The sequence below is a fragment of the Bombina bombina genome, chromosome 6 (genome assembly GCF_027579735.1).
Source record: "Bombina bombina isolate aBomBom1 chromosome 6, aBomBom1.pri, whole genome shotgun sequence".
NCBI lineage: Eukaryota > Metazoa > Chordata > Amphibia > Anura > Bombinatoridae > Bombina > Bombina bombina.
In genome coordinates, this window is record NC_069504.1 from 90,030,809 (window position 1) to 90,057,850 (window position 27,042).

The 27,042-nt window shown below is 37.5% G+C and overlaps 1 protein-coding gene across 1 annotated transcript in view; it reads left to right on the forward strand.

Annotated features, from left to right (window-relative positions):
- The window catches only part of SEMA3E (semaphorin 3E), a 291,573-nt gene that overhangs the window by 140,836 nt on the left and 123,695 nt on the right, over positions 1–27,042 (forward strand). The window contains exons 2-4 of the mRNA XM_053716512.1: positions 1,431–1,591; positions 11,465–11,524; positions 12,227–12,346. Of these exons, the coding sequence (XP_053572487.1) occupies positions 1,431–1,591; positions 11,465–11,524; positions 12,227–12,346 (341 nt within the window). The remainder of the gene's footprint in view (positions 1–1,430; positions 1,592–11,464; positions 11,525–12,226; positions 12,347–27,042) is intronic.

Below are 27,042 nucleotides of genomic sequence, written 5' to 3' on the forward strand. Positions count from 1 at the left end.
TTGAACAAAACGATCAAAACAATATTTTGTAATTGCGTCAAAACAAATACCAAGCTTCCCATTACTAATAGTGTGTGGTTTTATGACACACAGCATCAACAAAATAATACCCAAAATCCAATGGTTGCTCATTACTTCAAGTTTTTACAAGAACAACTAAGTACCTGTTTGTGGTTTTAATGTAAATTTAACCAGTTTTGCTTAAGTTTGATTGAGATAATTCTAAACTCCTCAAAAAATATTTAATTACATATGTACATACTTGTGAATGTGGTTGTAAATGCAGTGTTATTATGTAAGCTTTATAGACTATTGTTAAAACGGTCTCCAAAAGTAGAATCATATGCAACATTTAATAAGAATGTTCTTCACCTGCTTGCTTAATAAAATAATTGCATCAGGGGTGTGGGTAACCAGTAAACAGACTGTTTGATACAGCCAATCATAAAGTAACAGTGGGAGAACCAGCTGAAGCTCTGGCAAGGTATCGCTCACTCTGCCTGCCTGTTTATTCAGGCTGCAGATCACTTCCTTGTGACAGCAGAAATTAAGGGTATGTGAAGAGAGAGTTAGTGGGAGCTAAATAGCAAATTGATTTGTGATAGTTATAATCCCACTATTGCTGTTGTGGCACATGATGAGGCAGACAATATGCATGGGGTGTGTCCTCTCCAGGACCTTTATAATGATACCATAGTCTCCATGACAATTACCCTACCAATCAAATATAATTTTCCAATGCTGGTTCCAACAGACTAACACTAAAATTTATGAGAATCTACATTGAAAACATCATTTGGATGTCAATGTTTGTTACATTCAATATCCACATGAAATAGTTGATATATGGAAAGTTAACATTTGTTTCCAAAAAAAACAAATGCCCACTATTCTCCAGACAATTGAATAAAAGATGTGCTAAACATATACATTTTTTTCTTTAATTTGTCTGACTTCTGGAGATAAATATTTGAGGTAAAATGTCCTTTTTAATAACTATTTATAATGTAAGTTGTATTATCCAAAGCATTGAAAAATAAGCGGATATTTTGTCATGAATCCGCTTTAATGTTTACCCTTACTCATGCCTCCAGCACAATAAATTTTTTTGTCCCTTTGCAAACAATAACAACAATTATAGCAGTATAAAAATATTTATACAATTCAGAATGTGTTAAGCATTTAAACAGACAGTTTATACATAAAGTAGCTATCTGTGGTAGGTAAAATCTCTAGATTTCTATTCCTCTTAAAAATGTATTTTAAAAAAATATGACTTGCTCACATTTACTTTATTTTACTATTTCATAATTCACTGAACATTTTAAATAACTGTAACTATTCTAATGTATATATCCCTATCTACTATGTAATACTGGCAATTTAAGCTACATATTTATTTACATTTTACTTAATGGTTTGTGTTTCAGAGCTCTGGGATTTAAACAGAACGTCAGTCTTCAACAGCCCATTCGGATTTCTTAACCTTCGTATCATGTTTTTGGATGAGTATCAAGAAAGACTGTATGTGGGAGGCAAAGATCTTGTGTATTCTCTTAGCTTGGAGCAAGTTAGCCAAAACTACAAAGAGGTATAATTTAAACTGTGCATCACATCATATAACGCATGTGTAATTCTCAATATGTGTTGGATAAGTGATTTTGATTGTCTTGTGAATCCTGCCAAGATGAACTGCTTTGCATTAAAATATATATTGAAAAAAAAATGGACAATACATCTGAAAGGCAAGAGAAGATTTATAAGGAAACGTACTAAATATTACACTGTGTAGGCACATGCTGCTTGATTTTGCTCTCTGTAAATATTAAAAGGGACACTCAAGTAAAAATTAACCCTTCATGATTCAGATAGAAAAGCAATTTTAAAAAACATTCCAATTTACTTCCATTAACAAAATGTGCACAGTCTTTTTATATTTACACTTTTTGAATCACAATCTCCTACTTATCATGTGCAAGAACTCACAGAATATACATATATGCATTTGTGATTGGATGATGGCTGCCACATGATACAGGAGGAGTAGAAAGAGACATAGGGGCCGATTTAACAATGTCTGTGCGACATGATACGCTGTAGAATATCATGTCCGACAGACATCGCTGAATTCAGACAGCATATGCTATCGGCATTTAGCATTGCACAAGCAGTTCTAGTGAACTGCTTGTGCAATGCCGCCCCTGCAGATTCGATCGTGTTGATTGCTGTACGCCGCTCAGAGGCGGCAGATTCAGTTAAGGATCACCGGTCTTAAGACTGCTGCTTCTTAACTTCTGTTTCCGGATCGCCTGAAGGCTCACGGGGAAACAGGGTGAGTTGGCCCCATTCGGGGCATAGTAAATCGGCCCATAACTTTAAAATTTGTTTGAAAACTACTCATTTGAAGTTCAGACTTAAGGGTCATCAAAGGCTTCACCAGCCTTCGCCCCCCTACAACTGCAGGTTCTCACAATACCGCTACTTCCCTAACCTCTTCGCCACCTCTTAGGTTGCAGATTTCAATCTTGCTGGTCTCATCTGACCGGGGAGATTGACATCTCCTGCCCACGCATTATTGGCTGTGTGCAGGCAGGGGGCGAGACGTTGCACAAACGTGCAAAATTGCGTTCTTGTGCAAATCTGAATTCGGGCAGTGGAATTCAGCCAGCCAGAGGCGAGCTGCAGCGGACAGGGGTGCATATGTACATCCCTGTCCACTGCAGCTTGATAAACTGACCCCTAAAGTGCTATTGCATTGTGTTGTTATGCATTTGTTGATTATGCACATCTACTGTATTTACTGGTCCTTTAAAGGACCATCTATTGTTTGATTTGCTGTATAGTTTCAGCACACAATTTTAGGCAATTTTCTATATAAAATTGTAGATCTACATCTTTCTACATAGCCACTAATTGGTTTATATACATTTTGCATGATTTTGATAGGCAAATGCATGCAACAAGTGTACACACCAATCAGTGGTTATGTATGCTCCAGGATCGGTATTTGGACATGCCAATGGTAAGCTTTAATACTAAAACACACAGGAGTAGCGCTAAAAAAGCAGTCAAGGTCTTCCAATCAATAATAATTTTAATAAAATATATATAAAATATACAATATACACAATAAATATTAAAGACAGAATAAATATATACTGTATATATATATATATATATATATATATATATATATAAAACCAGCGCTGGTATCCTTATTGGAATAACTAGTAAATCAATCACACATTTAAGTTAAAACCCTCTCTGAAGGTATATACAAATCTAGCATTGGATCAAGATCTATAGCACATGTATCTTAGATATAGATAATAAAATACTGAGTGTAATAAAACATTTGAATAATCATACAATGTAAAAAGTAAGGTTCCACAGCGTTAAAACCCTATGCTCTATCAAACTTATTTAAAACTTGATAGTTGGTGACAATATAAATACATAGTAAAAGTAGGTGCTCCGAAAGTATGATGTAATTGGACATTTGTCACTCTAAGAGGTGTGGTAACTGTTTAATACCTTCAAGTGAGCAGTTCCATGGTCAGTCCATTGCTGACTGTTTTTTCTTTCATTTCCTCTAATCTCTCCTTGTGAATGAATTGTATAGTAGTTAGACAATAAATTCTGGACTGGGCTAGATTGGCTGTCTTACTGCGGTTCCTCACTTGGTCCGGATACCAAAACCTCCACAGTCCTTCACAATGCTAATCAGTTAAACGATCCTCTGTGTCTGGTATACCACAAATAAACTAAAATTCACAGGTGCCAATCAGGGAACACCTCTACGTGTTTTAGGTCTACCTGAGCCTTTTTCTTGACAAGAGTATAGGTCTCAGATTTCTTATATTTCAATATTAACTTTATTCTTCGACTTAAGCACGGTACAATAAGTTAATTACCACCTTTCTTAGCACATTTTATTTTAGCATGCTCACCAGATAATATTTACAGAGCTTCCTTTATATATTCCAGGCCCTCAAAGGGGTATACCTTCCCCCTATTTATTTTCCTAAAATATTTTTAAATAGGTCCATGATAGACCTGAACATGTATCTTAGGGGTGTTCTCTCTTATTTTTATATCCCCTCTAGTATTCCAATGAGTGATCACTAATGGCCCAAGTGTGGCTACATAATTTTTAATAGGGGGCCTCACTATGGGCTAGATTATAAGTGGAGCACTAAATAATTGCGCTCCCGCAAATAGGAAAATTTGCAGTTTGCGGGAGGGCAATAATTAACCAGCCATTACAAGTGGCTGGTTTTTGCTAACGCAAGCTTGCGGAAGCAATTAGCATTTATAAAATTACCCACAGGTCAGACCTCTTGTTAATTTTATAAATATGCCCCAAATGCACCCAAAATACTGTCTAGTGTATTTTATTTAAAAATAAAGATGGCAGTATTAAATATATATGTACATGCTTATATACATATGTATTTATAAGTGAATATGTGTATATATACACATATTAACAAACACATATATCTGTATATAAGCAAATACATATATATTTAACATTGCTGCCCATCTCTTTGCTACTTGCCCCCTGCGCTGCGTGAGTTCAGATGCTGTGTATAAGAGTGCAATGTTTCCATTCAATGTTTTTGTCGAAAACTTGATATATCAGTGCACATTAGTGTGCGCTGGTATTGCACAGTGAAGCGCAAATATCTCTTTCATCAAAGCGATATTTAGCGATCCACTTGTTATTTGGCCCTATATGTTTGAGGTTAAAATTAATTATTGTAGAGTCAAAGATTGCCGATTATGTTTTATACATGTTTTACCAAGATAGATGCTCCTGACTTTATTCCAAGTTTTAAATCTATGGTATGACATCAGTATTCTCATTCTTTTGTATTTAATCTGGGTAATGGGTTTACCCTATTTTTTATTTTATTTTTTTAAATGAAAATGCTTGTATTTATAATAAATATGATACTTTGTTATTTTCTGTATCTTATTGCCGATAATACCTCAATAAAAAAATAATAATAATAAATTATACCTGGTGGTATATAAAAAAGCTTACAAAATACATATTCTTGTTAGTTACATCTAGACTATCATTTATTTCTAAATGAGTCAAGGGATTGCCATTAAATGTATGGACTCACTGTTCAATCTATTCCAGTTTGTTGCCAGTGCACTGTTTAAGTTATTAAATCAGATATGGTCTGTATATTATAAAAATGTGTGTGTGTGTGTGTGTGTGTGTGTGTGTGTGTGTGTGTGTGTGTGTGTGTGTGTGTGTGTGTGTTTGTGTGCATCTGGTATGCCTGACCTTGAATTGCACAAAATGAAATTCAGCCATAGTTAGGTTTCCATAACTGAAGAATAATATTGTCAGAACACTCCAAGGACAAAATGCAAACTGAGATATTTTCTGGAAATTGTCTGAATAAAAAAAAAGGCTCAAATATCAACCAATTATACTTTGTTTGACAGACTTGTAAATGTTTTCACACAGTAAATAATATAATAGCACTTGCCTCAGTAAGCATATTTTATTTTCACAAAGGATTCTAATAATTCATAACCATAATTGTGTTCATTTTCTAGTGGATTTCGCTGCATACATTTTGAAAATAAATATCTGATTTCCTATTTGCTCATAATAAATCTGAGCTTAAGTCTTTATAGTACAGAATTAAATAAGTAAATGCTCAAAGTTGTTAAAATGTTTAATGTTAATCTCTACTCAGCGATTACTTCAGAAAAGCTTTAAATTGATGAGGTAACTAAAAATATGTCTGCAGTTTTAAGCTGTAATGATCCATTGCACAAAAACCTCAAATGAATCACAAACAAATCATTTTTTACTTTGTTTTATGCTCTAAAAAGCTTATTTCAGATATGTGAAGCTATTAAAAGTAAATCATATCAGTTGCGGATTAATCTCAACAATCCTGTAGTCTATCCTGTTTAATGATGTGCCGTGTTAAATTGTCATTTTAATAAGAGATGGATAGTTAGTCTTTTTGTACTATTTTACGCAACTTTCATAAATAAGATATATTCTGGTCAATGATTTAGTAAATAGCATTCCAAAAGATAGTTATGTTATGTTATTTATTTATTTACTTTACTTTACTGTTCAAAGGGATGAGACGTTAATGCATTTTCTATCAAATACATATTTTTATATTTCATTTTGTTTAAAAATGGGCTGGGCCACTGAGTAAAATTAATTCTCCAACCACAGCTGCTAGCCTTCGTTCACAATCTCATGGTCATAGATCTTTTGCCGTATTATCCTTGTGTATAAATGTTGTTGTTAAAGATCTCATAGACAGAAATAGTTTGCAATATTTTAGCTGTTAGGGTTACAGGTAGGTTTATAGACAAAGCCAAAGTTTAGAACTAGGGTTAACGTTAGTTAGGTTTCGGGTTAGTATTACAGTTAAGGCCAGGGTTATAATTAGAGTTACGGTCATGTATACAGTTCTGTTAGGCTCCTGGCTAATTCTGAGAATAAGATTTAACGTTAATGCTAGGTTTAAGGATGCAGTAAAAATATCAAAGATCACAGAGCAGTTACTCTGGTGAGATGAAGAATTTTTGAGATAAAATATCTTTCTTTTTTACATAGAGATGTTTATGTGATATTTTATTGACAACTCTTTATAGTTATGCTTTTTTACTTTTCAGTGATTTAACATTTTTGTGTCATGTTCTTTAACCCCTTAAGGACCACAGCACTTTTCCATTTTCTGTCCGTTTGGGACCAGGGCTATTTTTACATTTTTGCGGTGTTTGTGTTTAGCTGTAATTTTACTCTTACTCATTTACTGTACCCACACATATTATATACCGTTTTTCTCGCCATTAAATGGACTTTCTAAAGATACCATTAATTTTATCATATATTATCATTTACTATAAAAAAAATTATAAAATATGAGAAAAAATCGAGAAAAACCTTTTCTAACTTTGACCCCAAAATCTGTTACAGATCTACAACCACCAAAAAACACCCATGCTAAATAGTTTCTAAATTTTATCCTCAGTTTAGAAATATCTAATGTTTACATGTTCTTTGCTTTTTTTGCAAGTTATAGGGCAATACCAAGTAGCACTTTGTTATTTCCAAACCACTTTTTTTCAAAATTAGCGCTAGTTACATTGGAACACTGATATCTTTCAGGAATCCCTGAATATCCCTTGACATGTATATCTTTTTTTTTTAGAAGACATCCCAAAGTATTGATCTAGGCCTATTTTGGTATATTTCATGCCACCATTACACTGCCAAATGCGATCAAATAAAAAAAATAGTTTCACAAAGTTTTTCACAAACTTTAGGTTTCTCACTGAAATTATTTACAAACAACTTGTGCAATTATGGCATAACTGGTTGTAAATGCTTCTCTGGGATCCCCTTTGTTCAGAAATAGCAGGCATATATGGCTTTGGCTTTGCTTTTTGGTAATTAGAAGGCCGCTAAATGCTACTGCACACCACACGTGTATTATGCCCAGCAGTGAAGAGGTTAATTAGGGAGCATGTAGGGTTAATTTTAGCTTTAGTGTAGTATAGTAGACTACCCCAAGTATTGATCTAGGCCCGTTTTGGTATATTTAATGCCACCATTTCTCCGCCAAATGCGATCAAATTAAAAAAAAGTAAATTTTTTCACAATTTTAGGTCTCTCACTGAAATTATTTACAAACAGCTTGTGCAATTATATCACAACTGGTTGTAAATGCTTCTCTGGGATCCCCTTTCTTCATAAATAGCAGACATATATGGCTTTGGCTTTGCTTTTTGGTAATTAGAAGGCCGCTAAATGCTGCTGTGCATCACACGTGTATTATGGCTAGCAGTTAAGGGGTTAATTAGGTAGCTTGTAGGGAGCTTGCAGGGTTAATTTTAGCTTTAGTGTAGAGATCAGACTCCCACCTGACACATCACACCCCCCCTCCCAAACAGCTCCCTTCCCTCCCCCACTCCATAATTGTCCCCGCCATCTTAAGTACTGGCAGAAAGTCTGCCAGTACTAAAATAAAAGGAATCTTTAATTTTTTTTTTATTTTTTATAAGCATATTTACATATGCTGCTGTGTAGGATCCCCCTTAGCCCCCAACCTCCCTGATCCCACCAAACAGCTCTCTAACCCTCCCCCTCTGTCTTTTTTGGGAGCCATCTTGGGTTCTGACAGTTTGCCAGTTTGCAGAAAAAAATGTGTTTTTATTATTTCCCCCCCCCCTTTTTTTCTGTAGTGTAGCTTCCCCCCACAGACCAACCCAACACCCCCTGATTTATCTTTTTTTTTTTGTTTTGTTTTTTTAAATTCCTCCCACTGATCAATTTTATACTATATACATTTTCTGTAGTGTAGTGGTTCCCACCCGCTCCCTCCCCGTGCACGCACCCGCCACCGCCCCCAGGGGCACGCGCGCGGCCCTGCACACCCCCGCGACCCCCCCCCAACGATCCCGCCCCCCTCCACATCACTGGGTCGATGTCTGGCTCTCTCTGCATCGGATGGCCAATGGATGTTATTGCAGGATGCCTCGATATAGAGGCATCACTGCAATAACTGGAAAATGGCTGGAAGCGATCAGGATCGCTTCCACAGCTTTCCCAGACTGATGACGTACAGGGTACGTCCACGGTCATTAACTGTATTTTTTTTTAGGACGTACCCTGCATGTCGTTGGTCATTAAGGGGTTAAGGTTAGAGCTAGATTTAGGCTAATGGCTAAGGCTGGGTTAGGGCTAGGTTTAGACTTAGGGATAAGGATGGTTTATGGGTTGGTTTAGGTTTAGGGCTTGGATTAGGGTTAGAGCTCAGGTTAGCACTCAGGCTATGCTAAATACTATGTTTAGTTAGGGTTAGGGTTAGGGCCAGCTCCTGAACATACATTCCTGCTTTTCAAAAAAATATACCAAAAATAGAGGGAAGAAAAATGGATAATAGAATTAAATAAGAAAGTAGTTTGAAATCACATGCTCTATCTGAATCATGAAAGACACGTTTTGGGTTTCATATCCCTTCAATTATTCATTACGCCCTTTGCTTTAGCACTTTTTTTTACATGATAACTTGTAACAACTATACCAAGCTTATTGTGTTCATTGTAGCCTTACAGATCTAGTATTTCATAATTGAAAGGAGCAGTTGTAACTCTCTAGATAATAAGATATTCATCACATTGATACTTTCTCTTAATGTTGCATTCCTTAATGAATATATTTGGCTGTTCCTTGCTAAAGGTAAGATTATACTTTTTTGTAAACACACTATCAAATTATTATAGGACTGTAGCATAAACAGGTTGTGACTAGGGAACCTTTAAACAGAATAGTCCTCTTTTGCTGCCAGCAAACTAAAAGCTCTTGTGGTAAAGGTCTTTCGTTGAAAGTATCAGTTTCACCATCCACTCGAGAGTGATTAATCTCACTGTAAAATAAGTATTTTAACAATTATCACATATCAAATACCTAACAATATAAGCAATCTACAAACACATCAATAGTTTTAAGTATATGCTATTGGTGTGTGCTAGATTCACTATTTTAATACTCTCTTTTGACACTCTCTATGAAATCTCTTTTAGAACAGGTTAGTATTTTCTTATTATCCCTTTAAAGGGACGTTAAAATTAAAATTTCATTAGACAGATTTATTTTATTTTTTTAATTTAGTTTGCTTCTGTTTTCAAATTTTCTTAGTTCACTTGGTATAGTTTGCTGAAGGGTAAACTTTGGTAGGTTCATAGAAGCTCAGAAGCATGCGTGTGTCTTTAGCATTCTTTGGCAGCAGTCTTTGCAACAATGTATAACATTGCTGCTAACACTGCTGCCATACTAGTGTTGAAACGTTTTAGTTTCAACTACTGATCTTAGTGATAATTTTATTTATAACACCCAGTTTTTCAAGTCTTGAACAGCCCCTGTTGGGAAAATTAACCTTCTGGGATATATGACACTGAACTGATGCACACTTTTTATTTAAAAAAGAGAGCCTTTCCTGAAGAATACTATATTGTACAGATGTAACTTGACTTAAATGATACTGTTGCCAATAAATATTTGTTGTCATACATATTATGAAATAATAAGTCACTTGTGTACAGCACTGTAACATTTGATTTCCCTATTAAGCAAAACCTAAAACTTAAAGGGATAGTAAACAACAAAAATGTTATAGTTTAAAAATATTGATAATCCCTTTATTTACCATTCCTCAGTTTTGCATAACCAACACTGTTATTGAAATATACTTTTTACCTCTGTAATTACCTTATATCTAAGTTTTTGCTGCCTTTTTACTGCCTCCTTATCTCTTGATCTTTTGACAGACTTGCATTTCAGGCAATTAATGCTGACTCTTAAATAATTTCACATGTGTGAGCACAATGTTATCTATATGAAACACATGAACTAACTCCCTCTAGCTGTTAAAAATCAAATGCATTTAGATAAGAGGCGGCCTTCAAGAAATTAGCATATGAGCCTACCTAGGTTTAGCTTTCAACTAAGAATACCAAGAGCAAATTTGATAATAAAAGTAAGTTAGAAAGTTGTTTAAAATAACATACCCTATCTGATCATGAAAGTTTAATTTGGACTTTACTATCCCTTTAATATTTATTTGCATATGATCACGGAATCATGGAAACTTTACTAAATGGAATGCAATGACTATGCATTGGTGTTATTTCTGGTTCATAACCTTAGCAAAATTCAGTATTGTTATATTATTAGACTCATTTCTTTTTTCTTCCAACATATTATTACAGTAAAGGCTTTAACTGTACTCTTGGTATGTGGTAAGCAAAAATGCAATATAATTGCCAGTTACTTCCTGCAAGAATTTCATGGTTTGCTAGTCTTAATGCACCTTTAATTTAAAGTGTTTTGAAGAGTAATCTGAATTCTTGCCATTACAGGGATACAATTACATGTGTTTCTAGAACAGCTTTTTTTTTCTTAAGTACTCAAAATTACCTTTCTTTTTAATAGTTTAGAATTATACTTTAACTCATCAACAATTATGATGGAACATGAATTTCCACAAATATAAATCCCATATCCAGTGGGGGGAGTGTTCATTCTTTAAATTGATTATTTTGGCATCATGCCTATACCAGTCTAAGCAGTAAGATTCTGCAGTTTGCCTACAAGCTATGTAAAAATAATATGCAGCCTAAATAACAGTTCTCACCTTAGTATTAATCCATATCAATATGCAAATTATAAAAAAGATTGTTTTGTTGATTTTCACAGAAATCCAGCAGAAGTATCAGAGCTATTTGTAAGACTGTTACTAACCTTGAAAGTTTGCTTTAACATGTGTTGAGGTTTTTTTTTAAGTGATGGTAATCATGGTGTCTAAGCTATCTAGAATTTTAGGGTAATGAAACAATGAACATACTATTTGGTTATATTTTATGTGAAACATAAAAGTGCTAAATAAACTGTTTTTCTCTTACGTAGATACATTGGCCAAGCAGTGATCAACAAGTTGACGACTGCTTCCAGAAAGGGAGAGAACCTGTAAGTGGGCATTTTTTTAATTTATATATATATACACAATATATACGTAGTTCTTTGTTTTTGCCAATCATTAGTTGCCTCACTACTTTTGACTGTGTCCCAATTATAAATGGCTTTTCTATCTATCCATCATCTATCTATCTATCTATCTATCTATCTATCTGTCTGTCTGTCTGTCTAATCTATCTATATATCTATCTTAGATCTATCATCTATCTATATGTCTGTCTGTCTATCTATCTATCTATCTATCTATCTATCTATCATCTATCTATTATATATCTATCTATCATCTATTTATCTATCTGCCTGTCTAGATCTATCTGTCTGTCTAATCTATCATTTATCTATCTATCATCTATCTATCTATCTATCTATCTATCTATCTATCTATCTATCTATCTATCTATCTATCTATCAATCTTTCTGTCTGCCTGACTGTCTAATCTATCTATCTATCTATCTATCTATCTATCTATCTATCATCATCATCTATCTATCTATCATCTATCTATCTATCTATCTATCTATCTATCTATCTATCTATCATCTATCTATCTATCTATCTATCTATCTATCTATCTATCTATCTATCTGTCATCTATCTATCATATTATCCATTTTTTTCCATTACACTCAGTTAATAATTGTAGCCATCATCCTGTACATGAGTTTTACATCTTTGTTCTCCTTTGCTTTTAGGCTGAATGTTCAAATTTTGTTCGAATCATTCATCATTATAATAGAACTCATCTTTTGGCTTGTGGAACAGGAGCCTTTGATCCAGTATGTGCCTTCATAAGAGTTGGACACCGTTCACAGGTACTGCATTAATTTGGCATTCTCTCTGCAGTTTAGATGCCCAATGCAATTGTACAGCTTTGTAGTTGGAACATTTTTATCTGAATTTTTTAATATAATTTGTCCTTATAAATAGACATTTCACCCAGGTTTTTTTTATCAGGGTACATTAGGAGCACTCAGTTCTGGCACGCTACAGTAACTGATATGAATCATACCAGTTTGCCTTTAGACCCGTAATTTTTTCTTGACAACTGACAGATTTCACTGGAGTTGGAAATTCCTTTATTTGACATTTATATGAATAATGTTCTTTAAATGGTCAACAAAAATGTAATTTAAATGGAAAAAACAATTAAAATATAAATTATTTATTTTTCTACAATCAAACTTATGCAAGTAAATATTTTTCTTCTATAAGGTACGACGAGTCCACGGATTCATCCTTTACTTGTGGGATATTATCCTCCTGCTAACAGGAAGTGGCAAAGAGCACCACAGCAGAGCTGTCTATATAGCTCCTCCCTTAGCTCCACTCCCCAGTCATTCTCTTTGCCTACTCTAAGTACTAGGAAGTATAAAGTGAAAGAGGTGATAAAATGTTAGGTTTTATTTTCTTCAAGCAAGAGTTTTTTTATTTTAAATGGTACCGGTGTGTACTATTTTCTCTCAGGCAGCAGATTGATGAAGACTTCTGCCTGGAGGCTAATGATCTTAGCATTTGTCACTAAGATCCAGAGCAGTTCCCACAGAATGGCTGAGGAGTACAAGAAACTTCAGTGTGAGGAACGTTTTTCATGCTATATGGCAGTGAGGTATGTTCAGTCATTTTTTTCTGGAGAGACTGTGGTATTTCAGAATTGTCTGACAGTATCCCCATGAGGGTAAGGGTAAGCAGTAATCATAACAGAAGAGGGGTATTACTAAGCTTGCATATAGGGCCTGAGAAAAAATGGTTGACACTGAGTTTGAATGTTTGTGGGCAAACGTTTATTGACCTGGTAGTACTGATAACGTTTTTGGCAGTGAAGTTTTTTATACTTTATTAGAGGGTACACTTGGCTTCTGTTTCTGGGTTTGGAACCCGCATGGCCAGTTTGAGACCGCTCTGGTGTGGTTCATTTGGGCTGAGAGACATCGAGTGAGATGGGCGGGGCCTATTTTCACGCCTCAGTTGCGCAGTTGTATTGGCAAGTCTAGCAGCAAGCTCCAACTGCGGTGGACCCTTGTGGAAGTTTTGGGCCAAATCGAAGCTTTAACCCTGTTGTTCCAGTTCCCTGAGGGCAGGTAGGCACCACAGCAGGGCTGTGGCGAGGTGCAAGGGGAGTTTTTTTAGGATTTAAACCGTTATTAATGATCCGGTTTTTTACATAAGGGTTAAGTGTTCCTTTCCTTGTGGGGCAAACTTAGCTGCTTAATTTGAATACTTATACAAGAAATTGGAAAGGTTTTTTAAGATTGTTATTTTTCACTAAATAAAGTGTTTTCAAGCCTGTTTGTGGTCATTACTAGCCTGTTTAACATGTCTGACATTGAAGAAAGCCAATGTTCAATGTGTTTAGAAGCCATTGTGGAACCCCCACTTAAAATGTGTCCCTCATGAACTGAAAGGGCAATAAATTGCAAAGAACATATTTTAGCTGATAAAAGTATGGCGCAGGATGATTCTCAGTCAGAAGGGAATCAGGTTAAGCCATCTAATTCTCCCCAAGTGTCACAACCATTAATGCCCGCACAAGTGACGCCAAGTACTTCTAGTGCGTCTAATTCTTTCACCCTGCAAGATATGGCTGCAGTTATGAATACTACCCTTACAGAGGTTTTATTTAAGCTGCCTGAGTTGCAGGGGAAGCGCAGTAGGTCTGGGGTGAGAGTAAATGCTGAGCCCTCTGACGCTTTATTAGCCATATCCGATATACCCTCACAATGTTCTGAGTTGGGGGTGAGGGATTTACTGTCTGAGGGAGAGATTTCTGATTCAGGAAAGATGTTCCCTCAGACAGACTCAGATATGATGGCTTTTAAATTTAAACTAGAACACCTCCGCTTGTTGCTCAGGGAGATTTTAGCGACTCTGGATGATTGTGACCCTATTGTAATTCCAGAGAAATTGTGTAAAATAGACAGATATCTAGAGGTTCCTGCTTACACTAATGTTTTTCCAGTCCCTAAGAGGATTTCGGACATTGTTACTAAGGAGTGGGATAGACCAGGTATTCCGTTTTCTCCCCCTCCTACTTTTAAGAAAATGTTTCCCATATCAGACACCATGCGGGATTCGTGGCAGACGGTCCCTAAGGTGGAGGGAGCTATTTCTACCCTGGCTAAGCGTACAACTTTACCTATTGAGGACAGTTGTGCTTTGAAAGATCCTATGGATAAAAAATTAGAGGGTCTTCTAAAGAAAATATTTATTCATCAGGGTTTTCTTCTGCAACCTATAGTGTGCGTTGTTCCTGTAACTACTGCAGCTGCTTTTTGGTTTGAGGCTCTAGAAGAGGCTCTTCAGGTTGAGACCCCATTAGATGATATTCTGGATAGAATTAGGGCTCTCAAGCTAGCTAATTCTTTTATTACAGATGCCGCTTTTCAACTGGCTAAATTAGCGGCAAAGAATTCAGGTTTTGCCATTTTAGCGCGTAGAGCGTTATGGCTTAAGTCCTGGTCTGATGACGTGTCATCAAAATCTAAGCTTTTAACCATCCCTTTCAAGGGTAAGACCCTATTCGGGCCTGAACTGAAAGAGATCATTTCAGACATCACTGGAGGAAAAGGCCATGCCCTTCCTCAGGATAAGACAAATAAGATGAGGACCAAACAAAATAATTTTCGTTCCTTTCGAAACTTCAAAGGTGGTCCTTCCTCCCCTGCTGCAAAGCAGGAGGGGAATTTTGCTCAATCCAAGTCAGTCTGGAGACCTAACCAGACTTGGAACAAAGGTAAACAGTCCAAGAAGCCCGCTGCTCCCACCAAGACAGCATGAAGGGACAGCCCCCGATCCGGGACCGGATCTAGTAGGGGGCAGACTTTCTCTCTTTGCTCAGGCTTGGGCAAGAGATGTTCAGGACTCCTGGGCTTTAGAAATTGTGACCCAGGGGTATCTTCTAGACTTCAAAGATTCTCCTCCAAGGGGGAGATTTCATCTTTCTTGATTGTCTGTAAACCAAACAAAAAGAGAGGCATTCTTACGCTGTGTAGAAGACCTATATACCATGGGAGTAATCTGCCCAGTTCCAAGAACAGAACAGGGGCAGGGGTTTTACTCCAATCTGTTTGTGGTTCCCAAAAAAGAGGGAACCTTCAGACCAATTTTAGATCTCAAGATCCTAAACAAATTCCTCAGAGTCCCATCCTTCAAGATGGAGACCATTTGGACTATTTTACCAATGATCCAGGAGTGTCAATATATGACTACCGTGGATTTAAAGGATGCGTATCTGCACATCCCTATCCACAAAGATCATCACCAGTTTCTCAGGTTCACCTTTCTGGACAAGCATTACCAGTTTGTGGCTCTTCTCTTCGGGTTGGCCACAGCGCCCAGAATTTTCACACAGGTGGTAGGGTCCCTTCTGGCGGTTCTAAGGCCGCGGGGCATAGCAGTGGCGCCTTATCTGGATGATATCTTAATTCAGGCGTCAACTTACCAAATAGCCAAATCTCACACGGACTTCATGTTGGCTTTTCTCAGATCTCACGGGTGGAAGGTGAACGTAAAAAAGAGTTCACTTACCCCTCTCACAAGAGTTCCATTCCTGGGAACTCTGATAGATTTGGTAGACATGAAAATTTTTCTTGCGGAGGTCAGGAAATCAAAGATTTTAACCACCTGCCAAAATCTTCATTCCATTCCTCGGCCATCAGTGGCTCAGTGTATGGAGGTAATCAGACTAATGGTAGCGGCAATGGACATAGTTCCGTTTGCTTGCTTGCATCTCAGACCACTACAACTATGCATGCTCAAACAGTGGAATGGGGATTATGCAAATTTATCTCCTCAGATAAACCTGGATCAAGAGACTAGAGACTCTCTTCTTTGGTGGTTGTCACAGGATCATCTGTCCCAGGGAATGTGTTTCCGCAGGCCAGCATGGGTCATAGTGACGACGGACGCCAGCCTATTGGGCTGGGGTGCAGTCTGGAATTCCCTGAAAGCTCAGGGAGTGTGGACTCAGGAGGAGGCTCTCCTCCCGATAAGTATTCTAGAACTGAGAGCGATATTCAACGCGCTTCAGGCGTGGCCTCAGCTGGCTTCGGCCAGATTCATAAGATTCCAGTCAGACAATATCACGACTGTAGCATATATCAATCATCAGGGGGGATCAAAGAGTTCTCTAGCGATGATAGAGGTTACAAAAATAATTTGATGGGCAGAGACTCACTCTTGCCATCTATCAGCAATCTATATCCCAGGAGTGGAGAACTGGGAAGCGGATTTTCTAAGTCGTCAGACTTTTCATCCGGGGGAGTGGGAACTCCAACCGGAGGTGTTTGCACAATTGATTCATCAATGAGGCACACCAGAATTGGATCTGATGGCGTCTCGTCAGAACGCCAAACTTCCTTGTTACGGGTCCAGATCAAGGGATCCTCAAGCAGTACTGATAGATGCTCTAGCAGTACCTTGGTCGTTCAACCTGGCTTATGTGTTTCCACCATTTCCTCTCCTCCCTTGTCTGATTGCCAGAATCAAACAGGAGAGAGCTTCAGTGATTTTGATAGCACCTGCGTGGCTACGCAGGACTTGGTATGCAGACCTGGTGGACATGTCATCTCTACTACCATGGACACTACCACTGAGATGGGACCTTCTCATTCAAGGTTCGTTCCAGCATCCAAATCTAGTTTCTCTGCGGCTGATTGCCTGAAGATTGAACGCTTGATTTTATCCAAGCGGGGATTCTCTGAGTCGGTCATAGATACCTTGATTCAGGCTCGAAAGCCTGTCACTAGGAAGATTTATCATAAGATATGGCGTAAATATCTTTATTGGTGTGAATCCAAAGGCTACTCATGGAGTAAGATCAGGATTCCTAGGATTTTGTCCTTTCTCCAAGAAGGATTGGAGAAGGGGTTATTAGCTAGTTCCCTAAAGGGACAGATATCTGCTTTGTCAATTTTACTGCACAAGCATCTGGCAGATGTTCCAGACATTCAGTCGTTTTGTCAGGCTTTAGTTAGAATCAAGCCTGTGTTTAAACCTGTTGCTCCGCCATGGAGTTTGAATTTAGTTCTTAAAGTTCTTCAAGGGGTTCCGTTTGAACCTATGCATTCCATAGATATTAAGCTTCTATCTTGGAAAGTTCTTTGTTAGTTGCTATCTCTTCAGCTCGAAGAGTTTCTGAACTATCTGCATTGCAATGCGACTCGCCTTATCTTGTTTTTCATTCTGATAAGGTGGTTTTGCGTAACAAACCTGAATTCCTTCCTAAGGTTGTTACTAATAGGAATATTAATCAGGAAATTGTTGTTCCTTCCCTGTGTCCTAATCCTTCCTCTAAGAAGGAGCGTCTGTTGCACAACTTGGACGTGGTTCGTGCTTTGAAGTTTTATTTGCAAGTGACCAAAGATTTCCGTCAAACATCTTCTTTGTTTGTTGTCTATTCTGGAAAGCGTAGAGGTCAAAAAGCTACGGCTACCTCTCTTTCTTTTTGGCTGAAAAGCATCATCCGTTTGGCATACCAGACTGCTGGACAGCAGCCTCCTGAAGGAATTACAGCTCACTCTACTAGAGCGGTGGCTTCCACATGGGCTTTTAAAAATGATGTTTCTGTTGAAAAGATTTGTAAGGCTGCGACTTGGTCTTCACTTCATACCTTTTCCAAATTTTACAAATTTGATACTTTTGCTTCTTCGGAGGCTATTTTTGGGAGAAAAGTTCTTCAAGCAGTGGTGCCTTCTGTTTAGGCATCTGTCTTGTCCCTCCCGTTCATCCGTGTCCTATAGCTTTGGTATTGTATCCCACAAGTAAAGGATGAATCCGTGGACTCGTCATACCTTATAGAAGAAAACTGAATTTATGCTTACCTGATAAATTAATTTTTTTCTATGGTACGACGAGTCCATGGCCCGCCCTGTCATTTTAAGACAGATTATATATTTTTTTTATTTTAAACTTCAGTCACCTCTGCACCTTTTAGTTTCTCCTTTTTCTTCCTGTACCTTCGGTCAAATAACTGGGGGGTGGCGCTAAGGGAGGAGCTATATAGACAGCTCTGCTGTGGTGCTCTTTGCCACTTCCTGTTAGCAGGAGGATAATATCCCACGAGTAAAGGATGAATCCATGGACTCGTCGTACCATAGAAGAAATTAATTTATCAGGTAAGCATAAATTCACTTTTTTCCTATTTTTATCATAGCAGAACTGTGAATAAATACATTTTAGCTAACAAAAAAACAGAGATCAATTAAGAGTAATTAACTAAAATATACATAGATTTATTTAAAAATTAATAATTATAATAAAAGCAGAGTCTAGAAAAAGTGTAAGAAGGCAGAAGGTCTTACGCTAAGAATGCTGCATCATATGGTAAAATTTAAAAATTGCACAAGAGGTTTCTTGTGTAATGCCACCCACTGCTCCTGCGCAACTAATTGCACAAGGGCAGAATATGGTGGTGGAGAGGCTAATTAAGCTGTTTCTGCTTCTTAAATATGTAGCTGCGAGCCTGCTCCTTATAACCAAAAAAGCTACAAATGCAGCAACATAAATCTACCCCTTGGTCATTATTTCAGTTCTCTGTAAGAAATGTTAACACTCAATTAAACAAGATTTAAAAAAATGTGCCTAAGTAATTATTTGGCTGACTGTGTCATTTTGTGCCTATACATAATGTAAAAAGTGCCTGTGCTAGATCAGCAATTTAATATACTTGGTGGCGCTACTCTTACTGAAGCTCTCCCACACCCAATCAGAGTTCACTGTTCTAAAGCTTATTCGTGTCACTTCTTGTTTCAGCTAGGGTGAGAAATTCAGCTACAGGAAGAGAGCTCGTGTCAGTCCTTGTCATGTGTCACTAGTAGTGGGATCTGTGATTTTATCATGCTGCATAAGTGAATACTCAGTGCACTGTGTAATAAAAGAAGGTATAGGGTTGTCATGGAAACAACTGATATTATGCCTTTGTATTTGTTTCAGCCTCAATGCATCATTTTAGACTGCTTTTTCACTATGTTTATCTTATATCAATAATATCTAATGGCATACTTTTACCAAAAGCTAGTAAACTTCCCCCCTTTCTTAACATTTTGGTGCTTCCCAAGCTGCTAGATTTGAATCTTTTTAAGGCCACGTGTTATAATATTATATTTGCTCTATTGTCTGGCCTTTGTAGTTTATAAATTACTGTAAATCACTGTCCCAAGCTAAAAATCACTCTAGTAATCTTTGTTATAGAATAGAGTAACGAGAGGGAAACATAAAATAAACTAATTGGGTTGAGGTGATAGACATTGTAAGATAGAAAGGGGATCTATGAGAATTAAGGGAGTTAATTAAAACAGGGGGGAAAGAGACAGAGAGTCAAACAGAAAATTGAATAAAGAAGAATAGAAAATGAAGGGAAAGAGTGAATGCAGCCTTTTTTTGTTATTTAGCATTTTTGGTATAAATATGTAATAAATGAAGGTGACTAATACAATTTTTCTGTGGACTAGTAAGTAACCATGTTCTTGACCCCCCTCCCCTCCACCCCCACACAACGAACACTGAGGTTAGAGTTATTGGCCAGAAAACTGTGTTGGGAAAGGCACAGTGGGCCCCATTGCATATGCAGCGTCGCCCGCAAAAGCCGGCGATGCCGGATTTTGCGCTGTTTTGGTATCACATATACGGCGTATATAATCGGTATCCAATATCCAGCGCAAGGCCTTTTGTGGCGAAAATGGAGAAATCTTACTCCATTTGTACCTCGCCATAAAAGGCAGCCGTAGCAGGCCTTGCGCTGAGTATGGGAGCACTGTAACTCCATAAAGTGCCTGCAAAAATAAACTAACACCTAACGCATGCGCATTGTCTATCTACCTGTCAACCGCAATCCCCCACCGCAATAACTAATAAACTCTATTAACGCCTAAACCGCCATAGCCCACACTGCAAGTAATAACTAAATTATTAACCCCTAAACAGCCATAGCCCACACCGCAATTAACCTATTCTAGTATTAACCCCTAAACCGCCATAGCCCACATAGCCTATTAAATGTATTAACCCCTAATCTGCCGCCGCCAATGTCGCCGCCACTATAATAAAGTTATTAACCCTTAAACCTATGTCTAACCCTAACACCCCCTAACTTAAATATTATTTAAATAAATCTAAATAATATTACTTTTATTAACTAAATTATTCATATTTAAAACTAAATACTTACCTATAAAATAAACCCTACGATAGCTACAATATAATTAATAATTACATTGTAGCTGTTTTAGGATTTATTTTTATTTTACAGGCAACTTTGTATTTATTTTAACTAGGTACAATAGCTATTAAATAGTTAATAACTATTTAATAGCTACCTAGTTAAAATAATTACAAATTTACCTGTAAAATAAAACCTAACCTAAGTTACAATTACACCTAACGCTACACTATCATTAAATTAATGAAATAAATTAACTACAATTACCTAAAATTAAATACAATTAAATAAAGTAAACTATAGTACAAAAAACCCCCACTAAATTACAGAAAATAAAAAAATACAAGAAGTTTAAACTAATTACACCTAATCTAAGCCCCCTAATAAAATAAAAAAAGCCCCCCAAAATAATAAAATTCCCTACCCTATACTAAATTACAAATAGCCCTTAAAAGGGCTTTTTGCGGGGCATTGCCCCAAAGTAATCAGCTCTTTTACCTGTAAAAAAAGAAATACAAGCCCCCCAACATTAAAACCCACCACCCACACCCAACCTTACTCTAAAACCCACCCAATCCTCCCGGGCAGAAGTCTTCATCTGATCTGGGCACAAGTGGTCCTCCAGCCGGGCAGAAGTCTTCATCCGATCCAGGCAGAAGAGGTCCTCCTTCCAGGCAGAAGTCTTCATCCAAGCGTCATCTTCTATCTTCTTCCATCCAACGAGGATCGGCTCCATCTTGAAGACATCTGACGCGGAGCATCCTTCCTGGCCGACGGACTAACGACGAATGAAGGTTCCTTTAAATGACATCATCCAAGATGGTGTCCCTTGAATTCCGATTGGCTGATAGGATTCTATCAGACAATCGGAATTAAGGTAGGAAAAATCCTATTGGCTGATGCAATCAGCCAATCGGATTGAAGTTCAATCCGATTGGCTGATCCAATCAGCCAATAGGATTGAGCTTGCATTCTATTGGCTGATTGGAACAGCCAATAGAATGCAAGGTCAATCCGATTGGCTGATTGCATCAGCCAAATCGATTTTTCCTACCTTAATTCCGATTGGCTGATAGAATCCTATCAGCCAATCGGAATTCAAGGGACGCCATCTTGGCGTCCCTAAGGTTGGGTGTGGGGTTTTAATGTTGGGGGGAGGTTGTATTTCTTTTTTTACAGGTACAAGAGCTGATTACTTTGGGGCAATGCCCCGCAAAAAGCCCATTTAAGGGCTATTTGTAATTTAGTATAGGGTAGGGAATTTTATTATTTCGGGGGGCTTTTTTATTTTATTAGATGTCTTAGATTAGGTGTAATTAGTTTAAACTTCTTGTAATTTTTTTTTATTTTCTGTAATTTAGTGTTTGTTTTGTACTATAGTTTATTTTATTTAATTGTATTTAATTTTAGGTAATTGTAGTTAATTAATTTAATTAATTTAATGATAGTGTAGTGTTAGGTGTAATTGTAGGTTCTTAGGTTAGGTTTTATTTTACAGGTAAATTTGTAATTATTTTAACTAGGTAGCTATTAAATAGTTATTAACTATTAGTTTTAAATAGGAATAATTTAGTTAATAATAGTAATATTATTTAGATTTATTTAAATAATATTTAAGTTAGGGGGGTGTTAGGGTTAGGGTTAGACTTAGGTTTAGGGGTTAATAACTTTATTATAGTGGCGGCAACGATGGCGGCGGCAGATTAGGTGTTTATACATTTAATAGCCTATGTGGGCTATGGCGGTTTAGGGGTTAATACTTAAATAGGTTAATTGCGTTGTGGGCTATGGCGGTTTAGGGGTTAATAATTAGGCTTATTGCATTGTGGGGGGTTGTCGGTCTAGGGCTTAATACATTTATTATTAGTAGTGAGAGGGGGGGGATTGCGGATATAGGGGTTTTAAGTGTCGGGCTATTTTTGGGAGGCAGGTTAGACTGTTACGGGAGATTTAAAATTATCTTTACTTTTCTTAGGCGCCGGGAGTTTCTAAACTGCCGTAAGTCACTAGCGACTCCAGAAATTTGTAGTTACGCTCATTTCTGGACATCGCTAGTTTATCAGACTTACAGCACTTTAGGAACTGCCGGCAGGGTATATGTAATATCCCGATGTGCGAGGTGAAATTACGGGCAGCGCAGGTTCCCACACTTGCGCCGAAACCTGCGCCGTATATGGTATCGCACCCAGTGTTTCATATCCTTTTTATACTTTTTAAAGGTTCTTTGTCTTTTTCTCTTTGGTTTCTGTGCTTCCTACTAGAGTAGTGTGGGTCATTTGTGACTATATTTTAATTACTCCAATTCATTTTTATAGTAGTTTTTTATGGTCAATTGCGTTAAAGAGATATTGCAGTGAATTGGTTGCATTATATTTTTCACCCCCTCTGTTATACACCCTTAAACTATCATATCATAGCTCTATTCTCTTCCTTGTAGAGGTGTATTGTCTTGAAATTAAATAAGGCTACATAACTAAGCTTTTTCATTGTAAAAACATAGGCCTAGATTTAGAGTTCGGCGGTAGCCGTCAAAACCAGCGTTAGAGGCTCCTAACGCTGGTTTTGGGCGCCCGCTGGTATTTGGAGTCAGTGATTAAAGGGTCTAACGCTCACTTTTCAGCCGCGACTTTTCCATACCGCAGATCCCCCTACGCCATTTGCGTAGCCTATCTTTTCAATGGGATCTTCCTAACGCCGGTATTTAGAGTCGTTTCTGCAGTGAGCGTTAGAGCTCTAACGACAAGATTCCAGCCGCCTGAAAATAGCAGGAGTTAAGAGCTTTCTGGCTAACGCCGGTTTATAAAGCTCTTAACTACTGTACCCTAAAGTACACTAACACCCATAAACTACCTATGTACCCCTAAACCGAGGTCCCCCCACATCGCCGCCACTCGATTAAAATTTTTAACCCCTAATCTGCCGACCGCCACCTACGTTATACTTATGTACCCCTAATCTGCTGCCCCTAACACCGCCGACCCCTGTATTATATCTATTAACCCCTAACTTGCCCCCCACAACGTCGCCGCAAGCTACTTAAAATAATTAACCCCTAATCTTCCGACCGCAAATCGCCGCCACCTACGTTATCCCTATGTACCCCTAATCTGCTACCCCTAACACCGCCGACCCCTATGTTATATTTATTAACCCCTAATCTGCCCCCCTCAACGTCGCCGACACCTACCTACACTTATTAACCCCTAATCTGCCGAGCGGACCTGAGCGCTACTATAATAAAGTTATTAACCCCTAATCCGCCTCACTAACCCTATCATAAATAGTATTAACCCCTAATCTGCCCTCCCTAACATCGCCGACACCTACCTTCAATTATTAACCCCTAATCTGCCGACCGGAGCTCACCGCTATTCTAATAAATGTATTAACCCCTAAAGCTAAGTCTAACCCTAACACTAACACCCCCCTAAGTTAAATATAATTTTTATCTAACGAAATAAATTAACTCTTATTAAATAAATGATTCCTATTTAAAGCTAAATACTTACCTGTAAAATAAATCCTAATATAGCTACAATATAAATTATAATTATATTATAGCTATTTTAGGATTAATATTTATTTTACAGGCAACTTTGTAATTATTTTAACCAGGTACAATAGCTATTAAATAGTTAAGAACTATTTAATAGTTACCTAGTTAAAATAATAACAAATTTACCTGTAAAATAAATCCTAACCTAAGATATAATTAAACCTAACACTACCCTATCAATAAAATAATTAAATAAACTACCTACAATTACCTACAATTAACCTAACACTACACTATCAATAAATTAATTAAACACAATTGCTACAAATAAATACAATTAAATAAACTATCTAAAGTACAAAAAATAAAAAAGAACTAAGTTACAGAAAATAATAAAATATTTACAAACATAAGAAAAATATTACAACAATTTTAAACTAATTACACCTACTCTAAGCCCCCTAATAAAATAACAAAGCCCCCCAAAATAAAAAATTCCCTACCCTATTCTAAAATACAAATATTACAAGCTCTTTTACCTTACCAGCCCTGAACAGGGCCCTTTGCGGGGCATGCCCCAAGAATTTCAGCTCTTTTGCCTGTAAAAAAAAACATACAATACCCCCCCCCCAACATTACAACCCACCACCCACATACCCCTAATCTAACCCAAACCCCCCTTAAATAAACCTAACACTAATCCCCTGAAGATCTTCCTACCTTGTCTTCACCATACCAGGTTCACCGATCCGTCCTGGCTCCAAGATCTTCATCCAACCCAAGCGGGGGCTAGACATCCACTGAAGAAGTCCAGAAGAGGGTCCAAAGTCTTCCTCCTATCCGGCAAGAAGAGGACATCCGGACCGGCAAACATCTTCTCCAAGCGGCATCTTCTATCTTCTTCCATCCGATGACGACCGGCTCCATCTTGAAGACCTCCAGCGCGGATCCATCCTCTTCTTCCGACGACTAGACGACGAATGACGGTTCCTTTAAGGGACGTCATCCAAGATGGCGTCCCTCGAATTCCGATTGGCTGATAGGATTCTATCAGCCAATCGGAATTAAGGTAGGAATTTTCTGATTGGCTGATGGAATCAGCCAATCAGAATATAGTTCAATCCGATTGGCTGATCCAATCAGCCAATCAGATTGAGCTCGCATTCTATTGGCTGATCGGAACAGCCAATAGAATGCGAGCTCAATCTGATTGGCTGATTGGATCAGCCAATCGGATTGAACTATATTCTGATTGGCTGATTCCATCAGCCAATCAGAAAATTCCTACCTTAATTCCGATTGGCTGATAGAATCCTATCAGCCAATCGGAATTCGAGGGACGCCATCTTGGATGACGTCCCTTAAAGGAACCGTCATTCGTCGTCTAGTCGTCGGAAGAAGAGGATGGATCCGCGCTGGAGGTCTTCAAGATGGAGCCGGTCGTCATCGGATGGAAGAAGATAGAAGATGCCGCTTGGAGAAGATGTTTGCCGGTCCGGATGTCCTCTTCTTGCCGGATAGGAGGAAGACTTTGGACCCTCTTCTGGACTTCTTCAGTGGATGTCTAGCCCCCGCTTGGGTTGGATGAAGATCTTGGAGCCAGGACGGATCGGTGAACCTGGCATGGTGAAGACAAGGTAGGAAGATCATCAGGGGGGTAGTGTTAGGTTTATTTAAGGGGGGTTTGGGTTAGATTAGGGGTATGTGGGTGGTGGGTTGTAATGTTGGGGGGGGGGTATTGTATGTTTTTTTTTACAGGCAAAAGAGCTGAAATTCTTGGGGCATGCCCCGCAAAGGGCCCTGTTCAGGGCTGGTAAGGTAAAAGAGCTTGTAATATTTGTATTTTAGAATAGGGTAGGGAATTTTTTATTTTGGGGGGCTTTGTTATTTTATTAGGGGGCTTAGAGTAGGTGTAATTAGTTTAAAATTGTTGTAATATTTTTCTTATGTTTGTAAATATTTTATTATTTTCTGTAACTTAGTTCTTTTTTATTTTTTGTACTTTAGATAGTTTATTTAATTGTATTTATTTGTAGCAATTGTGTTTAATTAATTTATTGATAGTGTAGTGTTAGGTTAATTGTAGGTAATTGTAGGTAGTTTATTTAATTATTTTATTGATAGGGTAGTGTTAGGTTTAATTATATCTTAGGTTAGGATTTATTTTACAGGTAAATTTGTTATTATTTTAACTAGGTAACTATTAAATAGTTCTTAACTATTTAATAGCTATTGTACCTGGTTAAAATAATTACAAAGTTGCCTGTAAAATAAATATTAATCCTAAAATAGCTATAATATAATTATAATTTATATTGTAGCTATATTAGGATTTATTTTACAGGTAAGTATTTAGCTTTAAATAGGAATCATTTATTTAATAAGAGTTAATTTATTTCGTTAGATAAAAATTATATTTAACTTAGGGGGGTGTTAGTGTTAGGGTTAGACTTAGCTTTAGGGGTTAATACATTTATTAGAATAGCGGTGAGCTCCGGTCGGCAGATTAGGGGTTAATAATTGAAGGTAGGTGTCGGCGATGTTAGGGAGGGCAGATTAGGGGTTAATACTATTTATGATAGGGTTAGTGAGGCGGATTAGGGGTTAATAACTTTATTATAGTAGCGCTCAGGTCCGCTCGGCAGATTAGGGGTTAATAAGTGTAGGCAGGTGTCGGCGACGTTGTGGGGGGCAGATTAGGGGTTAATAAATATAACATAGGGGTCGGCGATGTTAGGGCAGCAGATTAGGGGTACATAGGGATAACGTAGGTGGCGGCGGTTTACGGAGCGGCAGATTAGGGGTTAAAAGTGTAATGCAGGGGTCAGCGATAGCGGGGGCGGCAGATTAGGGGTTAA